At 35.9% G+C, this 15,804-nt stretch overlaps 1 protein-coding gene across 1 annotated transcript; it reads left to right on the top strand.

Moving 5' to 3' along the window:
* The first annotated feature begins 699 nt into the window (after positions 1–699).
* On the top strand, positions 700–15,053 carry SELE (selectin E). Its single transcript, XM_040359711.1, has 15 exons — positions 700–1,016; positions 2,771–2,839; positions 3,093–3,491; positions 4,769–4,876; positions 4,991–5,176; positions 5,295–5,480; positions 6,218–6,403; positions 6,928–7,113; positions 7,739–7,915; positions 8,980–9,156; positions 9,838–10,023; positions 10,130–10,249; positions 11,272–11,293; positions 11,383–11,455; positions 12,664–15,053. Exons 2-14 carry the CDS (start codon positions 2,803–2,805, stop codon positions 11,447–11,449), a joined length of 2,037 nt encoding a protein of 678 aa, XP_040215645.1. The 5' UTR covers positions 700–1,016; positions 2,771–2,802; the 3' UTR covers positions 11,450–11,455; positions 12,664–15,053.
* Positions 15,054–15,804: the final 751 nt, after the last annotated feature.

A 15,804-nucleotide genomic window follows, 5' to 3' on the forward strand; every position in this document is an offset into this window, starting at 1 on the left:
GCTGACAATATATATTTGCATCATACGTTGGGTCTGCGCAACAATATTTCCTTTTTTCCTTTCTTTGCGTACACACTGTCAAGACAAAATCTTGTTGTTCTCAAACGCGGTGGCGTACAACGGCACTATGAAGGGGAAGTTCGATTCCAATGGCACTTTTCAGTCTGTTACAGCGTAACAAATGTGCTATCTCCATTACGAACGCTACTTTTACCGAAGGTGCGCTCCCGTCTCATACTTTATTGCGCGGGTTTCTAAGCATACACACGAACGTGTTTCTCGTCGTTAACCAGCACGGCGAGAAACACGACGAGGAAATTTAGACTCCCGACGAGGAAAAATAATTTGTTCTCTTTTTTTCTCGTCGAAATCCACGACAGTTTTCTCAACGAAAAACTTACACATGACTGTTTTCCTCTGCAAAAAAGCTCTGCCACCAAGTTTCATGATGGATTCTGTCGAGGAGAACGGTCGTGTGTACGAGGCCTGAGTCGAAAAACGTTTGTACCATGACTGTATGAATTATTCATGTTGGTTTTAAAATATACATTTTAATGATGTTTATTAGATAATTTTATTTATAAATCTGATTTTCTTTTGCTTTCCCTTTAAAATTTCTACATTATGGGGAGGTGGTGCATACAAATGAGGCCTCATATCCTTGGTTAAACCGAAATGTATAAATATAGACGTTTATATATACTGACTTACTGGCATGCCTCCGATTTGCAAACTGCAGTTTAGGAAACAGACTCATTAACAGCCTACTTTATCGTGTGGAATTTTTCTGGGAAATTCAACAGCTGGGAATTTCTTGCTGGTCAGGGAAATATCCTTGTATTGTATGTAAATGAAAGGAGCATGTCATTTGGTCATTCCTAGTCTGCAGCGTGTATAAAAGACGCGTGGCTCAGCACTGAAAGTTACTCTAACAGGAAACCCTTACAGGAGAGAAGAGAAAGGCCCCTGACTCTGAAGTATTCGCTGCACATTCAGAGGTTTATACTTACAAAATAGTAAGTATATCATTTTAAAAGCATTATACCTTAATTTTTTTGCTTCATATTCAGGAATCAGGATACATTTTTTTTATTCTAAGAATGTCTAAAAAAAGGTATAGCAAATGTGCTGCTTCAGGAAAATAGATATTCTTATAAACTGAGTTTGTGGTCATATTACAGCTATTGTACCTGAATAGGATAGCATGTATCAACTTTTATTAGGTTCATATTAGTTATGTTTGTATTGACAAAATGGGCTTGATATTTTGAAAATTGACATAGATGACACTAACCAAGAGCAACTAGTGAAAGATCATCTTTCCTTATTATAGTTGAAGTATATAAATATTTTTTTTATTGGCTTTTTGAGGATTATTACTATTGTATTTGTTATTTGTTTGCCTGTGTTGATAAATATGGCACATTTTTGTGTAAAAAAAACTGAATATTCATAGGAATAGCTGCTTTCTTCTTTATGTATTTTGCTGTTAGATACACTGGTAACAAAAGTTACTGATGCACATTAAATTATCCTGTATCTTATAATGTGATTGTCTCCTTACAGCAAAGGAGAATTCTGTGAATGTTTTAGGCAATGCTTCTGTGTCATACCTAATAATCTTTTTCCTATAGTCAGATGATTTACACATGAGACCCTATGTGGGATAAATGCATCATTTTTTAAAAGACCTCCAGTGGGAGTTGGGGGCAAATTAAACCATACTGGTTTATCATACCTGTATTAGATTATTTTGGCCAGTGCTGCTATTCACTTCATAACTGTTATTATCATTATCTTTCTAAGTAACAATAGAAGGTGATCATGGGGAAGGCAGAGGGTTAACAGGAAGTTGGACAATAAAACGGGTTAAAAAAGGAAATGTGGGAAGAATGCATCATATTTGTATACTTTGGATACAAAGCCTATCCAAGATCAGATTGATCTAAAACTGGGCAGATGATTAGATATAACCCTGCCATGGCACTACTCTCAGGCCCTGTACACACGTCCGAGGAACTCGACGGGCAAAACACATCGTTTTCCCCGTCGAGTTCCTTGTGAAGCCGCAGAGGATCTCGGCGAGCCGAAATTTCCCATTGAACAACGAGGAAATAGAGAACATGTTCTCTATTTCCTCGCCGAGGTCCTCGTCGGCTTCCTCGGCCGAAAGTGTACACACGGCCGGGTTTCTCGGCAGAATTCAGCTCCGACCGAGTTTCTGGCTGAATTCTGCCGAGAAACTCGGTCGTGTGTACGGGGCCTCAGGCTCAAACAATTGAGAACCAGTAATTATGGTACTAGAGAGTGTTATCACTATGACAGCCATGGCACAGTGATCACATGAGGTTTGTTGGTAAACAAAACTCTAGATAGTCTAGCTATCAATGTATCTATTTTTCTGTGTACTTTCTGTATAAAGTAAATCTATTACAGTATTTAAAAATACAGTAACTTTTTTTACATGTATCCTTTTGTCTGCCTATAAATTAAAAAACATGAGCAGGGTGTTTATTAAAACAATGTACAAAATAAAATCATCCCATGTCTTTAAAAAGCAAAGTAAAAATTATTTAGGAAGGCAAATTAGTCATTGCCAAGTTCAAGTACAAGTCATTGACCTGTGGTCATGAAACGCCTAATATTTCTTTTGATGCATTCTGTCAAACTAACTGATTTAGCTCAAAGTATTTACAATGAACATCGGTCAATAAAACAGAGCTGATACCTTGATACCATACATAATGCTTTTTTTTTCTTTTTTTTCCAGAAAATTTTCAATTTTATTACTGATTTTGGAAGATGGCATATTTATTTCTTCTTTTCCTTACTGTTTATGGTAAGTGGACACATATCATGGGGCATTTATAAAAATAGTAAAATACTATCTTTCTTTATCTTTCATTTTTATCTTTTTATCTATCTTTTTTCTTTCTATTTTTCTAGCGTAAATTAAAAATAGAAAATATATTTATTTAAGGGTGATACAGTTAACGTCTCACAGTATAGCATAATTTTACTGTATAAAAAATGTAGGGCAAAGGGAACAGGAAAACCTTATTGATTATCACATAAATTGTTATTCATTGCAGGCTTGGCATTGATATCCTGTGTACAAGGCTGGACCTACCACTATTCACCATACAATATGAAATATGATGATGCTTATAAATATTGTACAGAAAAATACACTTCTATGGTGGCAATTCAAAACCGAATTGAAAATGAGCACCTCAACAACATACTGCCATATAATCAAGCATATTACTGGATTGGTATAAGGAAAAATAAAAGCACTGGCAATTGGACCTGGGTTGGTACTAACAAGGTACTCACAAAAGAAGCTGAAAACTGGGCCAAAATGGAACCTAACAACCTGAGTGATAAAAAAGATGAAGACTGTGTTGAGATGTATGTTAAGCGGGCTAATGATACAGGACAATGGAATGATGAACCTTGCAGTAAGAAAAAAGTTGCTTTATGCTACACAGGTAAAAAAATATTCCCAGAAGCACAACATAATGTTTTTAATTAGATGAGACCATACTATAGTTCCATTTTACAATAGATATCACAAAACGTGTGTCTAGATTGTGTTTTTAGATTAAAAACTAGCAAATTGTGTGTATACTACTTATACATTACATTTTCTTTTATAGACATTGTAATATAATAATAAATATAAAATAAAAGTAAAAGATCCAAAATAAAAAATAATGATGACGTAATATTTAATAATGTGATAAAAAGTATTATTGCATCTAATGGATTCAGAATACTGTGTAATAATGCCTTTTTTTGTATTAATTTGTTATTTATATCCAGACTTGCAAATATACACAGATAATATACAGTACCCTGAAATGTTCCACATTTGGTCATGTTACAACCAAAAACACAAAGTGCCACATAATTGTGAAGTGGAAGGAAAATGATAAATGGTTTCCAACATTTTTTTCAAATAAATCTGTGAAAAGTGTGGTATGCATAAAATTCCAAGAAAATACATTTACATTTTTGGTTGTAACTTGACAAAAAGGTATAAATACCATTGGTAATCAAAATGGTATGGGGCATGAATACTTTTTCAAGGCACTGTATGTGTTTTATATATATATATATATATATATATATATATATATATATATATATATATATATACAGGCATACCCCGCTTTAAGTACACTCACTTTACATACACTCGCGAGTAAGGACATACCCGTGAGTGTATGTAAAGTGCCTTACAAGTACTGTACAGACATTTTGCAGCCGCAGTAGAAGGAGCTGAAGCTCCGAGAGCATGGCCCGCCCTGTTCCGGGGTGCCCCTGACACCCCCACTACAGCCCCTGGGACCTCAACTACAGCTTCTGACACCCCCACTACAGCCCCTGAGACCCTAACTACAGTCCCTGACCCCCCACTACACCCTAGAAGTTAAAAAAGGTATTGTTTCACTTTAAGTACATTTTCGTTTTACATACATGCTCTGGTCCCATTGTGTACTTAAAAGTGGGGTATGCCTGTACTGTATATATATATATATATATATATATATATATATATATATATATATATATATTTATTTGTTTATTTACATTTATTAAATACTACTCAATTCAGTCATTTTTCTCACAGGCTCTTTCCTGCAATTCACAGAGTTTTTAGAATATACACAATACATGTCAAATATGCCAGGAATGTAGTTTTTCAATTTATAATAAATGTTACATTTTTCTAACTAGTATGCATTGTTTTCCTTATGCTCAGCTTCTTGCCATTCCTCTTCTTGCAATAACCATGGAGAATGTGTTGAAAATATTAACAACTACACTTGCAACTGCTATGATGGCTTTTATGGAGAAGAATGCGAACATGGTAATTATATTTTTCATAGGTTTAGCGATGTTAAAAATGTAAAGCTGATGTATTTTTGTCTTTTTGAATATGTATTTAAACCAGAATGTTATACATTTGTTTCTTTGTTTCCAGTTGTCACTTGTCCAGAAATAAATGGCACAGACCATGGATCAATGACTTGCTCTCATGTCAATGGAAACTTTACATATCTGTCAAATTGTCATTTTAATTGCTCTGATGGATATGTGTTGGTTGGCTCAGAAAATTTGAGTTGTACTAAAGATGGAGATTGGGGAGCTCCCATTCCACATTGTAAAGGTATGAACATCATTTATGGGATAATTGAATCACTAAAAACAGCAAATATAATGTAAGAAGCATTAACTATCAATCTTTCACATTTTCTAACACTGTAACTTTTTTATTCAATGCTTAGAAATTCAGTGTAAACGTCCAGAGGAACCACTGAATGGGGTGATCAGATGTTCCAATGATAGTGAAATTCTGACAGATAAGTCCATGTGCAATTTTAGCTGCAATGATGGTTTCAGTCTGGTTGGTTCCACTTCAGTACTTTGTATGACACCTGGTCAGTGGACAGAAGAACCTCCAAAGTGCAACGGTAAGTTCTTCTATTGTTTTATGGATTTTAGCTTAATTCATAGTCTGAGCCCCTAAATTTAACAATAATGCCAACTCTAGAATGGCTAAACTGCAATGTATGCTTGTTTTTTTTACAAATGTTTTTCAAATACATACTATTATTAATAGTGATGTTCTAAAAAAAAAAAAAAATAGAACAAAATAATTCAACAGAAAACTAGGTAGAACATACCTATGGATATTTGGGCACTTGAGCTGCATGTGGGATATATCAGCAGGACAATATTGAAATCATACAAGTTTAAAAAAAAATACTTTATCAAACAGAGGCCAAATAAAACCCATATCCTCTCAAATATATTGTAGAAAGCTTCAATCTCAGCTTTTAGTTCGTAAGTTCTATATGGTAGATTCACCAAACATTGCAAATAAGGCATTTCATATATAAAAGTAAACCTTTCCTTTTCATTTTTATATACTGTAGTATAAATATTTTATATAGTATAAATATTTCTCTTGTCTACATATGTATGCATTAACACAAATAAACATGTTATTATATATTTCAAGAATTAAATTAAAGAAAAATGTTCACACATCACAAGTTATTTGTAAACTATATCAATATTGGTTATATTGATTTCAAAGAAGTACTTCTACAGTACAGCAAATTTGTCTCCGTTTTTACATTGTTATTTATATTGTAGAAAACAAAAGGCCAGTGCATGCACTTAAGTAATTATTCTCCTTTTGTAGCTTTTCAGTGCAAACGTCCCGAGGAACCAGAAAATGGAGTAATGGATTGCTCAGACAATAAAGAAATTCTACCATATAAGTCTAGCTGTAATTTCAAATGTAAGGAAGGGTTTACTTTGGTTGGGTCTCCATCAACGAAATGTATGTCCCCTTACCAATGGACAGAAGAGCCTCCAAAATGTGAAGGTAAATATTCCACATATCAGAGCTCAGTCAATGAACACAGATTTTATTGATTACTTTAAAATGGTGATGTTTTATCTGTAACATTGCTGGAATCCAAGGATATTGTTCTGTGTGGCAAAGAGCCTTTAAAGGGCTTTATGTAAAATAATGTAATGTATGGTGAATTTTGGGCTTATATACAGTAGGAGGACAGATATTAACCAGTATATAAAGGCTGGGGTAACTACCAACATATTATTTTGTGAATAATTCTCTATGTTGTTGAGATGAGGAAAGGGGGAGGAAGTCAATAGTTTAGCAAAAGCAACTTCACAAAATCCTGCTTTATGTCAGCCCACAACTAAAAATTAGAGCTGGGTGTATTTTTGGGAGACCGACAGGTATTTTTATGTGATTGCAGGGGAAATTTATAAAACATGGGCAAATGTTCATGTATTGCAGAAACTGCATATATTCAGTATAATTTTTTGTTTTTTTTGCCAAGGAATGCACTTTAATTATTTGTATATTTCTTCATTGTTCAGCTATTCAGTGCCATCATCCAGAAATACCAAGGAATGGAACAATGCAATGCTCCAGGAATGAAGAAATTCTACATTATAAGTCTTCATGTATTTTCACTTGTAATGAAGGATATACATTGGTGGGATCTCTCAAAACAAAGTGTATAGCTCCTGATCATTGGACAAATGAATCTCCAAAATGTGAAGGTAGGAATGTCCCTTATAGCTGTAAATGTTTATATCCATCCTATATAGCTAGGTTATGTAATACATAACTGTGTTTTGTTAATTCATTGGTCCATGTGGATGTAAAAGTCAAGAAACTAAGCTTCCTTCATGCTGCAGCTTCAATAAAAAGGGATTTAACATAGCTGAAGTTAAAGTTTAAGTGTAAAACGATTAAATGTTTTTATAGTTTTAGATGAAGGGTGTAAGGGTAGAATCCTTGTCAGACTTTTATTGCTTTCTGTGTCTCCTATGAGAAAACTCACTGCCTTTATTTGTTCTGATGGCCATTGTCATTTAGAAAATTAGAGAAAATTAAAAATTCTTAGTTTAAAATGGAACAGGAATAAAGGGGAGATAATCAAAAACTGTCCTGGTGACAATTGTCAAAAAAGGTATTTCCCCTATTTTAGAGAGGTTCACTTTTACTTTCTATTATGACTATGGGACATACAATGAAGATAATTCTCCTCATTCGGGTATGAAAAACTAAAAATGTGAAGGCAAACACCATTTTGTTACACTACATTACATCAGCGTAAAAAATTAAATGTGATGTTTATCATATGAAAACAGTACATATTTTCTGATTATGTTTATTATTTAGTTTTACAGTGTTCTTCTTTGCTGGCCCCTACACATGGTCGGGTAGAATGCCAAAATGGATCAAACTATAACTCCAAATGCACATTTTCCTGTGCAGAAGGCTTTCAGATGGTTGGATCACCAGATCTCCAATGTCTGATTTCTGGAAATTGGACATCTTCAGTACCTATATGTCAAGGTAAAATGAGTACAGAATTGTAAATAGTAACATTAAAACAAATATTACATAATGTATACTATTGTATAGAATGTCTGTGAGTATTTGTTTAAAAGTCATGTCCAGCTCAAACCTTGTTTTTTAGTTTTGGATAGAGTGGCGAAATGTTGAAACGTGGTTTTTATTATTGAATGTGTCCCCGGTAGGTTTATAGCCACCACTTTCTGTGTGGTCTTTGGGACAGAATGAGAGGGTACATTTCCCCAACAGCAATGCATATAGCCATACATTTTTTTGAATGTTTATACCCCATGGTCTCCAAAACTAATAACAAGTTTTAGTTAGGTTTGGGTTCTAATATGATAACTGTATCTGTTAACTGATAGTTGCATCCAATACAATTATTAGTATATAGTCATTTGGAGATAGCATGCCATTAAGACTAGCAGGTTGATTAAATTATAGCACCTAAAAAGTGCCTATTTATGCCTAGGTTAACCCCCCCCCCCCCCCCCATGTGACATGTCCCAGGAGGCTGTAAGATTATTCATAAACTGCAGTGTCTCACAGATGCATAGTGGAGAGCCAGATGTGAGTTAGCAGGAAGACACACAGCCAACTTTCCATAGTCAACATGATGACACCAGGGTATTAAAGACAGGTGAGAAACCGACCCGGGTGAGGAGAGTGCTGGATCCCTGGGCTGTTAAGTGTCTTTTTGTAAAGCTTGGCAGCTACAGTATTTGTAGCTGCTGGCTTTTATTTATTTTTAACCGGCGCTCCTCTTTAACATTGTCTCCTATTCGGCATAGGCAAGAAAGAGCTGTAAAGGGCATTGAAGATTTAAGGAAAAGGTTTAAGTTTCTCTTTTGAACCATAAAGATGGGTGCCACTGCAGTGTCCCCTTACTAACATGTTAGAGTGGAAGGGGAAGTGTAAACATGTTTTTTTTTTATAGTGTTAGTGCCTTTAATTTTTTTTATCACTCTATGGATTTACCAAGTATGTAGAAACACAATGTTTTAATTCAAATGGATTGAGATGCTAAAATGTTTGAGGTTGAATTATGCATTTCTATTTTTCAGCTGTGCAATGTGCACCTCTTGTTGCTCCTGATAATGGAGAGATAAAATGCCAAGAAAGTTCCAGTTACAAATCCCAGTGCCTTTTTACCTGCCAGCAAGGTTTCAAATTAATTGGATCATCTGATCTCAGTTGTTTATCATCTGGAAAATGGACATCAGCTGCTCCCAAATGTGAAGGTAATTGCGATTGAGTGTTGTATCCTTGTGCATGATTCATAGGGATTTACAGAGAAACCAGCCCAGTTAGCAACAACAACCATCCAAATGATTGTGCTCTACCACACTTAACACAAAATTGACAAATTAATTTTACAAACTAATATTAGCACCTGGAAGTAAGAAGATTTTTAACACAATACAAAGTAATTGTATGGCCTAATTTGACTTATACTAACGCCATATGCAGTATAATGACAAGGATCTTCTCGAAATAGACAGGGGGGCTTTTTTACTACATGAGTAAAGGGCTGTTCACTTAATTGATTTAGTGTTGTTAAATAAGGTAAACCTTGTTTCACCTTGAATACCCAATTATGTGCAAGGTAATTAAAAAAACTGGATTTTAAACTGTTTTGTTTAATAAACGGAACACAGTTTTAACTTTTTCACTAAGCATAGTGTACATAGATTTCCAGAAGTATTAATCATTTGCTTAGGAAAAAAAAAACAATACCATTATATACTACTCTACTACATATATTTTGCAAACTGCTCATTTATAAGTGCATAGCTGAGTATCTCCTGAACTAGCTAGAAATGAGTCAGAGATCATTCAAACCTAAAAAAATCATAACACCTAAATTGTACTTGCCCCTACACTTTGTTTATAAATGATGTTCTTTCTGTTTATTTTAACAGCTTTAAAATGTGAAGCTCTTACGGCTCCATCAATGGGAAAAATTAATTGCACTCACCTCTCAGGAGAATTTGAGTATGGATCTGTGTGCACATTTGACTGTGGATATGATCTATCGCTAAATGGGTCTAGCACTATTGAATGTGACAGTAGTGGACAATGGACCACAGAACCACCAACATGTGAAGGTAACATATATTAATAAGAAAAAAAATATTGCTCAATTTGTTCTTTTAGTATCATTTGCTTCCTTTCTAGATTTTAAATCTTAAACATTTTTTTCTAAAATTGCAGTAATAAAAAGACCAATCATCTCCCCAACATACATCACAGTTGGAGCTGTTTCAGCAAGCGCCTCTCTCATGTCAGTTGCTGGCCTTCTTTTATGGCTTGCAAAACGTTTCCGTAAAACAGGTAAGACAATATATTTTTTTTGTAAACAAAAATATGTATCTCAAAAATAAATAAAATGGTAAAATCTTTGGGGCAGATCCTCGTACAGCGGCGCATCTGTACGCCGGGCGCAGCTTATCTAAGAGACACTACGCCGCCGTTACTTATTTATTTTATTTGGAATCCACAAAGAATTTGCGCCGTAAGTTACGGCGGCGTAGTGTATCTCTGGCGGCGTAAGGGCGCGGAATTCAAATGGATGTATTGGGGGCGTGTTTTATGTAAATACGCTGTGACCCGACATAAACAACGTTTTTTTAACTGTGCATGCGCCGTCCCTGGGGGTATCCCAGTGCGCATGCTCGAAATTTGACTGGAAGAAGCCAATGCTTACGACGGTGACGTAATTCTACGCAAATTCCTATTTGCGAACGACTTACGCAAACGACGTAAAAAATTCAAAATTGTACACGGGAACGACGGCCATACTTATCATTGAGTACGCCACCATATAGCACCTTTAACTATACGCCGGAAAAAACCCGAACGAAAACGACTTAAAAATACGCCGGCCGGACGTTTGTTCGTGGATCGCCGTAAATAGCTAATTTGCATACTCGACACGGATTTCGATGGAAACGCCACCTAGCGGCCGCCGAAAAATTGCATCTAAGATCCGACGACGTACTAAGACGTACGCCTGTCGGATCGATCCCAGATGCCGTCGTATCTTGTTTTGTGGATACAAAACAAAGATACGACGCAGGAAATTTAAAATTACACCGGCGTAATGCTTTTGTGGATCTGCCCCATTGTATTTACTAGGAACAAAATAATAAAAAGTCTAGTCACTTATATTTTACTGGTCTGATTTCAGAAAAACTCAATTTGATTTAATGATATTAATGTTCTTCGTAAAGCATCATTACCCATATCAATGCATAATTAAATATGCATTAAATATGTCTTTAAAGGGGTATGCAAGTTTTAGGCAGTTATTCTAATTTTGAAGGAGTAACATTTTGTTTTCTTTTTCTCTGCAGCAAAGAAATTTACCCCCTCAAAGTAAGTTAATATCTTTTATGCTGAATTTAGTTTGAATGTATCTTGATGTAATATTAAGATTTCTAACTTACATACTCATCTTTTTACAGTAGTTATCAACATTTGGAAGCAGCAGGTGTTTATCAAAATACTAATGACAGCAGTGGTATCGTATAAAATACGGTAAGGAGAATAACAAATTACATATGTATTCAAGTTAAAATAGATATATTATGAATTTAATACAATTATTAATTTAACAGATAAAAAAACAATTCCACATCAGTTGCATTTAGCAAAGATGTACAAGTTTTTAGATACCAATATTTGGTGTTATTTTATAGCACAGATTTTTTAGGGGGGCGGGGGGGTAGCCACACTGTTTTGATGATAGAATTATGACTTACCTACAATTATAGACGTGGTTGAGATCAGGGTTAACCTGGGATTTTGTGTTTAGGGGGGTTAGATGAGCCCTAATTGTTGACTTCATGACAAAGCAGGCTGGTTTTTGGAAAAAAATAAGTCTACAGGTATACTTTAGGGTAGTCGTTTTTTCAGGTGTGATAAATCTAGTTTTAAAAAGTATAAAAATGGCGCACAAATATCACATTCATAGGAATTATCAGTAATCAAACCTAGGTTTTATAGAAATGTACCTGTTATTAGTGGTCGAAAACTAAATTCCGAAATTCCCCTTTAAAAAATAACCATGAGAATTCTAACAAACCAGAATAAAATGAGCTTAAGTGTTGTAGCTGAATACATTTTTTGGTGAATGAATCAGGAATTAAAATACCTTATAGCAGATGCAACCTTCATTGCAGAGCAGCAATTGCACAGCAGAGCAGTGATTTTTTTTAATAAATGTTATACCTAATGGCTCTTGCAATGGTTTTGCACAGAGCAGCCCCAAACCTTCTCTTCTGAGGTTCCCCTGTGGTACTTTTGGGTCCTCCTCCTTTTCAAGTAAACCCATAACTATTGGAGCACCTGTGCCGTCTCAATCTCAAGCTGTGTGTCTATTGACACACATAGCACGGCTCAGCCCTGCCCCTCCTCACAGGATTTGATTGACAGCAGCAGGAGCCAATGGCTCCCACAGCTCTCACTTGGTCTTGTGAGGAGAGAGAGAGAGCAGTACTGCTGCTCTCAGGCACAGCACTGATTTAAGATTGGTGGTATTTAGGGGGCCTGGGGGCCTGGGGGAAAGTTGATCATGGAAAGTTTGAGCTTTGCTCATTTGCTTTATGCAATAATACCAACCTTTTTTTCGGGTTTTCGGAAATGATATATTGTAAATAATATTATTAATAATAATAATAATAATAATAATAATAATAAAATGCAATAGTGTATTATTTAATTTTTTTTTATTTATTTTTTTACAGAATTGTTTGCAGACCCAATAAATTAATGATGATGAAAATACAGATAAATGGTACTACTAGATTTTACAAGTCTGCTGTCATCCACATACCGCAATTGTTCACATGTAGAATTCTGATCAGAGACATATACATTTTCCCACACAATGTAACAATGTTACTATTGCAATGTTTTTAAAACAGAGTTGTTTTGCACTTGAATATGCAATGGGATGAGTTACAAAGTAGAGCATGCTTATTTTGCATAGTGAACATTTAGTTTATACAGTGATTGTTCACTTAGTATGGAGCTTCAGACAAGTTACTTTGATGATGCCATCAGTAAGCTGCAGGCAGGAGGAATCATTTACATAGTCTCCTCTCCCTCACTGATCAGACTGCAACATGGTAACTTTGTAGCAAGTCAGAATGTTAAAGGCTGCAGCAGGGGGCTTATATGTGTTTGCAATTTGTGATCACAGCGAATAACTGCACAGGCACCAGGATTTATAGGATTGTGTTATCTCTGAAAAGTAAATACTGACCTTTGATAGTGCCTAGATAAAGATGACACCATCCCTCTGATGAGAAAATCAGGCAGGAAAATTCTCAAGGCTGTGAACTATTTTCCCAGTGAAAGGCAGGGACGGCCCATCCACTATGGGCGCCTGGGCACTACCCCCCCTATCCTCGCCACTACTTATATGCATAATGGATAGATTCTTGCATAGCAAAAATGTATCCACTGCCGCCGTGGCCACCCCCTATTTATGTGTCTGGCCCCTTTTGGGTCACCGGGCATATGAATTACAGCAGCCAGGTTTTTTTTTTGAAGCACTGAATAGAGCCATAGACTCTAATAGGCTTCAAAATAGGATGGACTTGCAACACCGATCCTCCTCCCGGCTAATCGGGAAGCAGATATGAAACCTGTTTCCCGATTGGCCAAAACGTCTGGTGATCCTATTGGACACCTAGCGCTGGGAAGAGGAGAGAGGAGACACCGTGGAAGCTGCTCCAAAGGAGGACACCGGAACAGCTTTCCCTGAGCCCGCCACCTTCTCACCGCCCGCATCCAAGGTAAGGACAGTGGGTGGTGGTGTGTGTTAGTGCTGTGGGGGGGCTAATTCCGCTCCACTGGTGGCCCGGGGGGGCTGTTTGCCCCCCCAAAAAAACTCCAGCTGCCACTGGTGACATGTAATAAATACCTATACATTTCATTCTTACGCATTGTGGTTGATTTACTAAAGGCAAATTGGCTGTGCACTTTGCAAGCACAGTTGCATATATTTTTCCCAAGAGCTTAGTAAATGTGGTAAAGCTCTGATGATTTCCATCATCTAATCATGTGTAGGCAAACTTTTTTTTTTCCCTTGCTCTTGACTGGGTATGATTTACAAAGTGGAACTTTACCACATTACATTTACTAAGGAAAATAAGTGCAACTGCACTTGCAGAGTGTACAGCTTTAGTGGGGATGTGACCTGCATCGGCATGTGAGCAGTTGCTCCTCACTAAGCTCCCGCTTGGTATCCGGCTTTGATCCTTCCCTCTAGCACTTACCAGCTCCATTCCACCCAGGTCAGCTGGCCCTTGCACCTCCGACTCGGCGCCATCCTTTTCACAACTTCTCTGTGCGCATTATGACCATATTTGCCTTTAGAAAATCAAAACCATTATGTATCTTAAAAAAATCTGATGCTAAGACCTCTTTAAAAAAAAAAATTTTGCTTGCAAAAATGCTTGCAAATTTTGGTATGATTGAAATAAGTGAGCGTAATCACTGCCTTAAGCAAACTTTCACTTTACAAATGGGAATTCTCTACTCCTTTCCTCATCCTTTCCTCATCTCCATGACGGTTCTGCTTTAAGCATTTTACATTTTTTTCCTTCAGACTAAGCTATGTCATTTGAAGGAATGTGAGCAGTATTTTTTTACATACAGCAATTTAATAAAAATATTTATAAATATTTCATTTTAGATGAAGTACCGTAATAGTGAAGAAATGCTCAAAAGCATGACACAAGTGTACCTGTTTATAACAGTAAAGAAAGTTGTGCCATCCCTGTGGGATAATATGAATTTATGTTGTGATACCGTGTATAATTTATTTATTGAACTTGAGTGAAGAAATGTTGTGTACATCTGCTTTTGAAAATGATGTTTATATGGCTGTTGTACTGATCTGCTAGATTCAGGACTTTCTGAGTGACCAACCTGTAACAGCTATGCAGATCAGGAAGTCTAGCGAGAAATCAGATATCAGATGCCAGCATAACAAAGAAGTAGTATTTAAAAGGATAGGGTTTATACATATTTATACATATTTATATTTATATATATATATAAAGATCAAAAATATTTTTTTCAGGTAAAAAAGTGAACTTAAAATGTACTTTAGATATATATTTAATAAAAAAAAAAGTCAGAAACACTTACATACATGTAACAGTAGCACACTAACTTTGGTATAGAAATAAATTTAACTCATATATTATGGAATATCATGAGAGAAATTGAACATTGTATATGTATGTGTGTATATTGTGCGTGTATATATATATATATATATATATAGAGAGAGAGAGAGAGAGAGAGAGAGAGAGAGAGAGAGAGAGAGAGAGAGAGAGAGAGAGAGAGAGAGAGAGAGAGAGAGAGAGAGAGAGAGAGAGAGAGAGAGAGAGAGAGAGAGAGAGAGAGAGAGAGAGAGAGAGAGAGAGAGAGAGAGAGAGAGAGAGAGAGAGAGAGAGAGAGAGAGAATCAATCCTATAGAAATCTAATCCAGTTTATTGCTAGTCCTTTATATGGGGCCCAATAATTATGGCGAGGTAATGTGCACATTAAACTGACAGCCTGTTTCATAAAGCTGCTAGGATCTGAGCAAATGTCCCATGCCTCCATCTACAATTGTTTTAAAGAACAATCTGACACCCAGGAAGCCCAGGCTGTTTCAATCCACAAATGTACAGTAATTGCCACAAAATAAATATCATCCAGAAAACAAGACCAATGAATCTAGGAAGTTAGGAAAAAGTAATAAAAACTGGAGGGTCAGTGATTTGGAGGCAGATGACATTATACTCCTCTCAATACTGGAATTTTGTTCTCCTAACCCCCCCTAAACTTTTGTTGTGTCATTATAATGGAACTCTTGCATTTCCAGT

The sequence above is a fragment of the Rana temporaria genome, chromosome 7 (assembly GCF_905171775.1).
Source record: "Rana temporaria chromosome 7, aRanTem1.1, whole genome shotgun sequence".
NCBI classification, from domain to species: domain Eukaryota; kingdom Metazoa; phylum Chordata; class Amphibia; order Anura; family Ranidae; genus Rana; species Rana temporaria.

Excerpts from the sequence above, each read along its gene's own strand:
- SELE (XM_040359711.1), top strand. The coding sequence starts at position 2,803 with ATGGCATATTTATTTCTTCTTTTCCTTACTGTTTATG. Across the intron at positions 3,492-4,768 it reads AGTTGCTTTATGCTACACAG|CTTCTTGCCATTCCTCTTCT; the intron begins GTAAAAAAATAT and ends CCTTATGCTCAG. Across the intron at positions 7,114-7,738 it reads TGAATCTCCAAAATGTGAAG|TTTTACAGTGTTCTTCTTTG; the intron begins GTAGGAATGTCC and ends TTTATTATTTAG.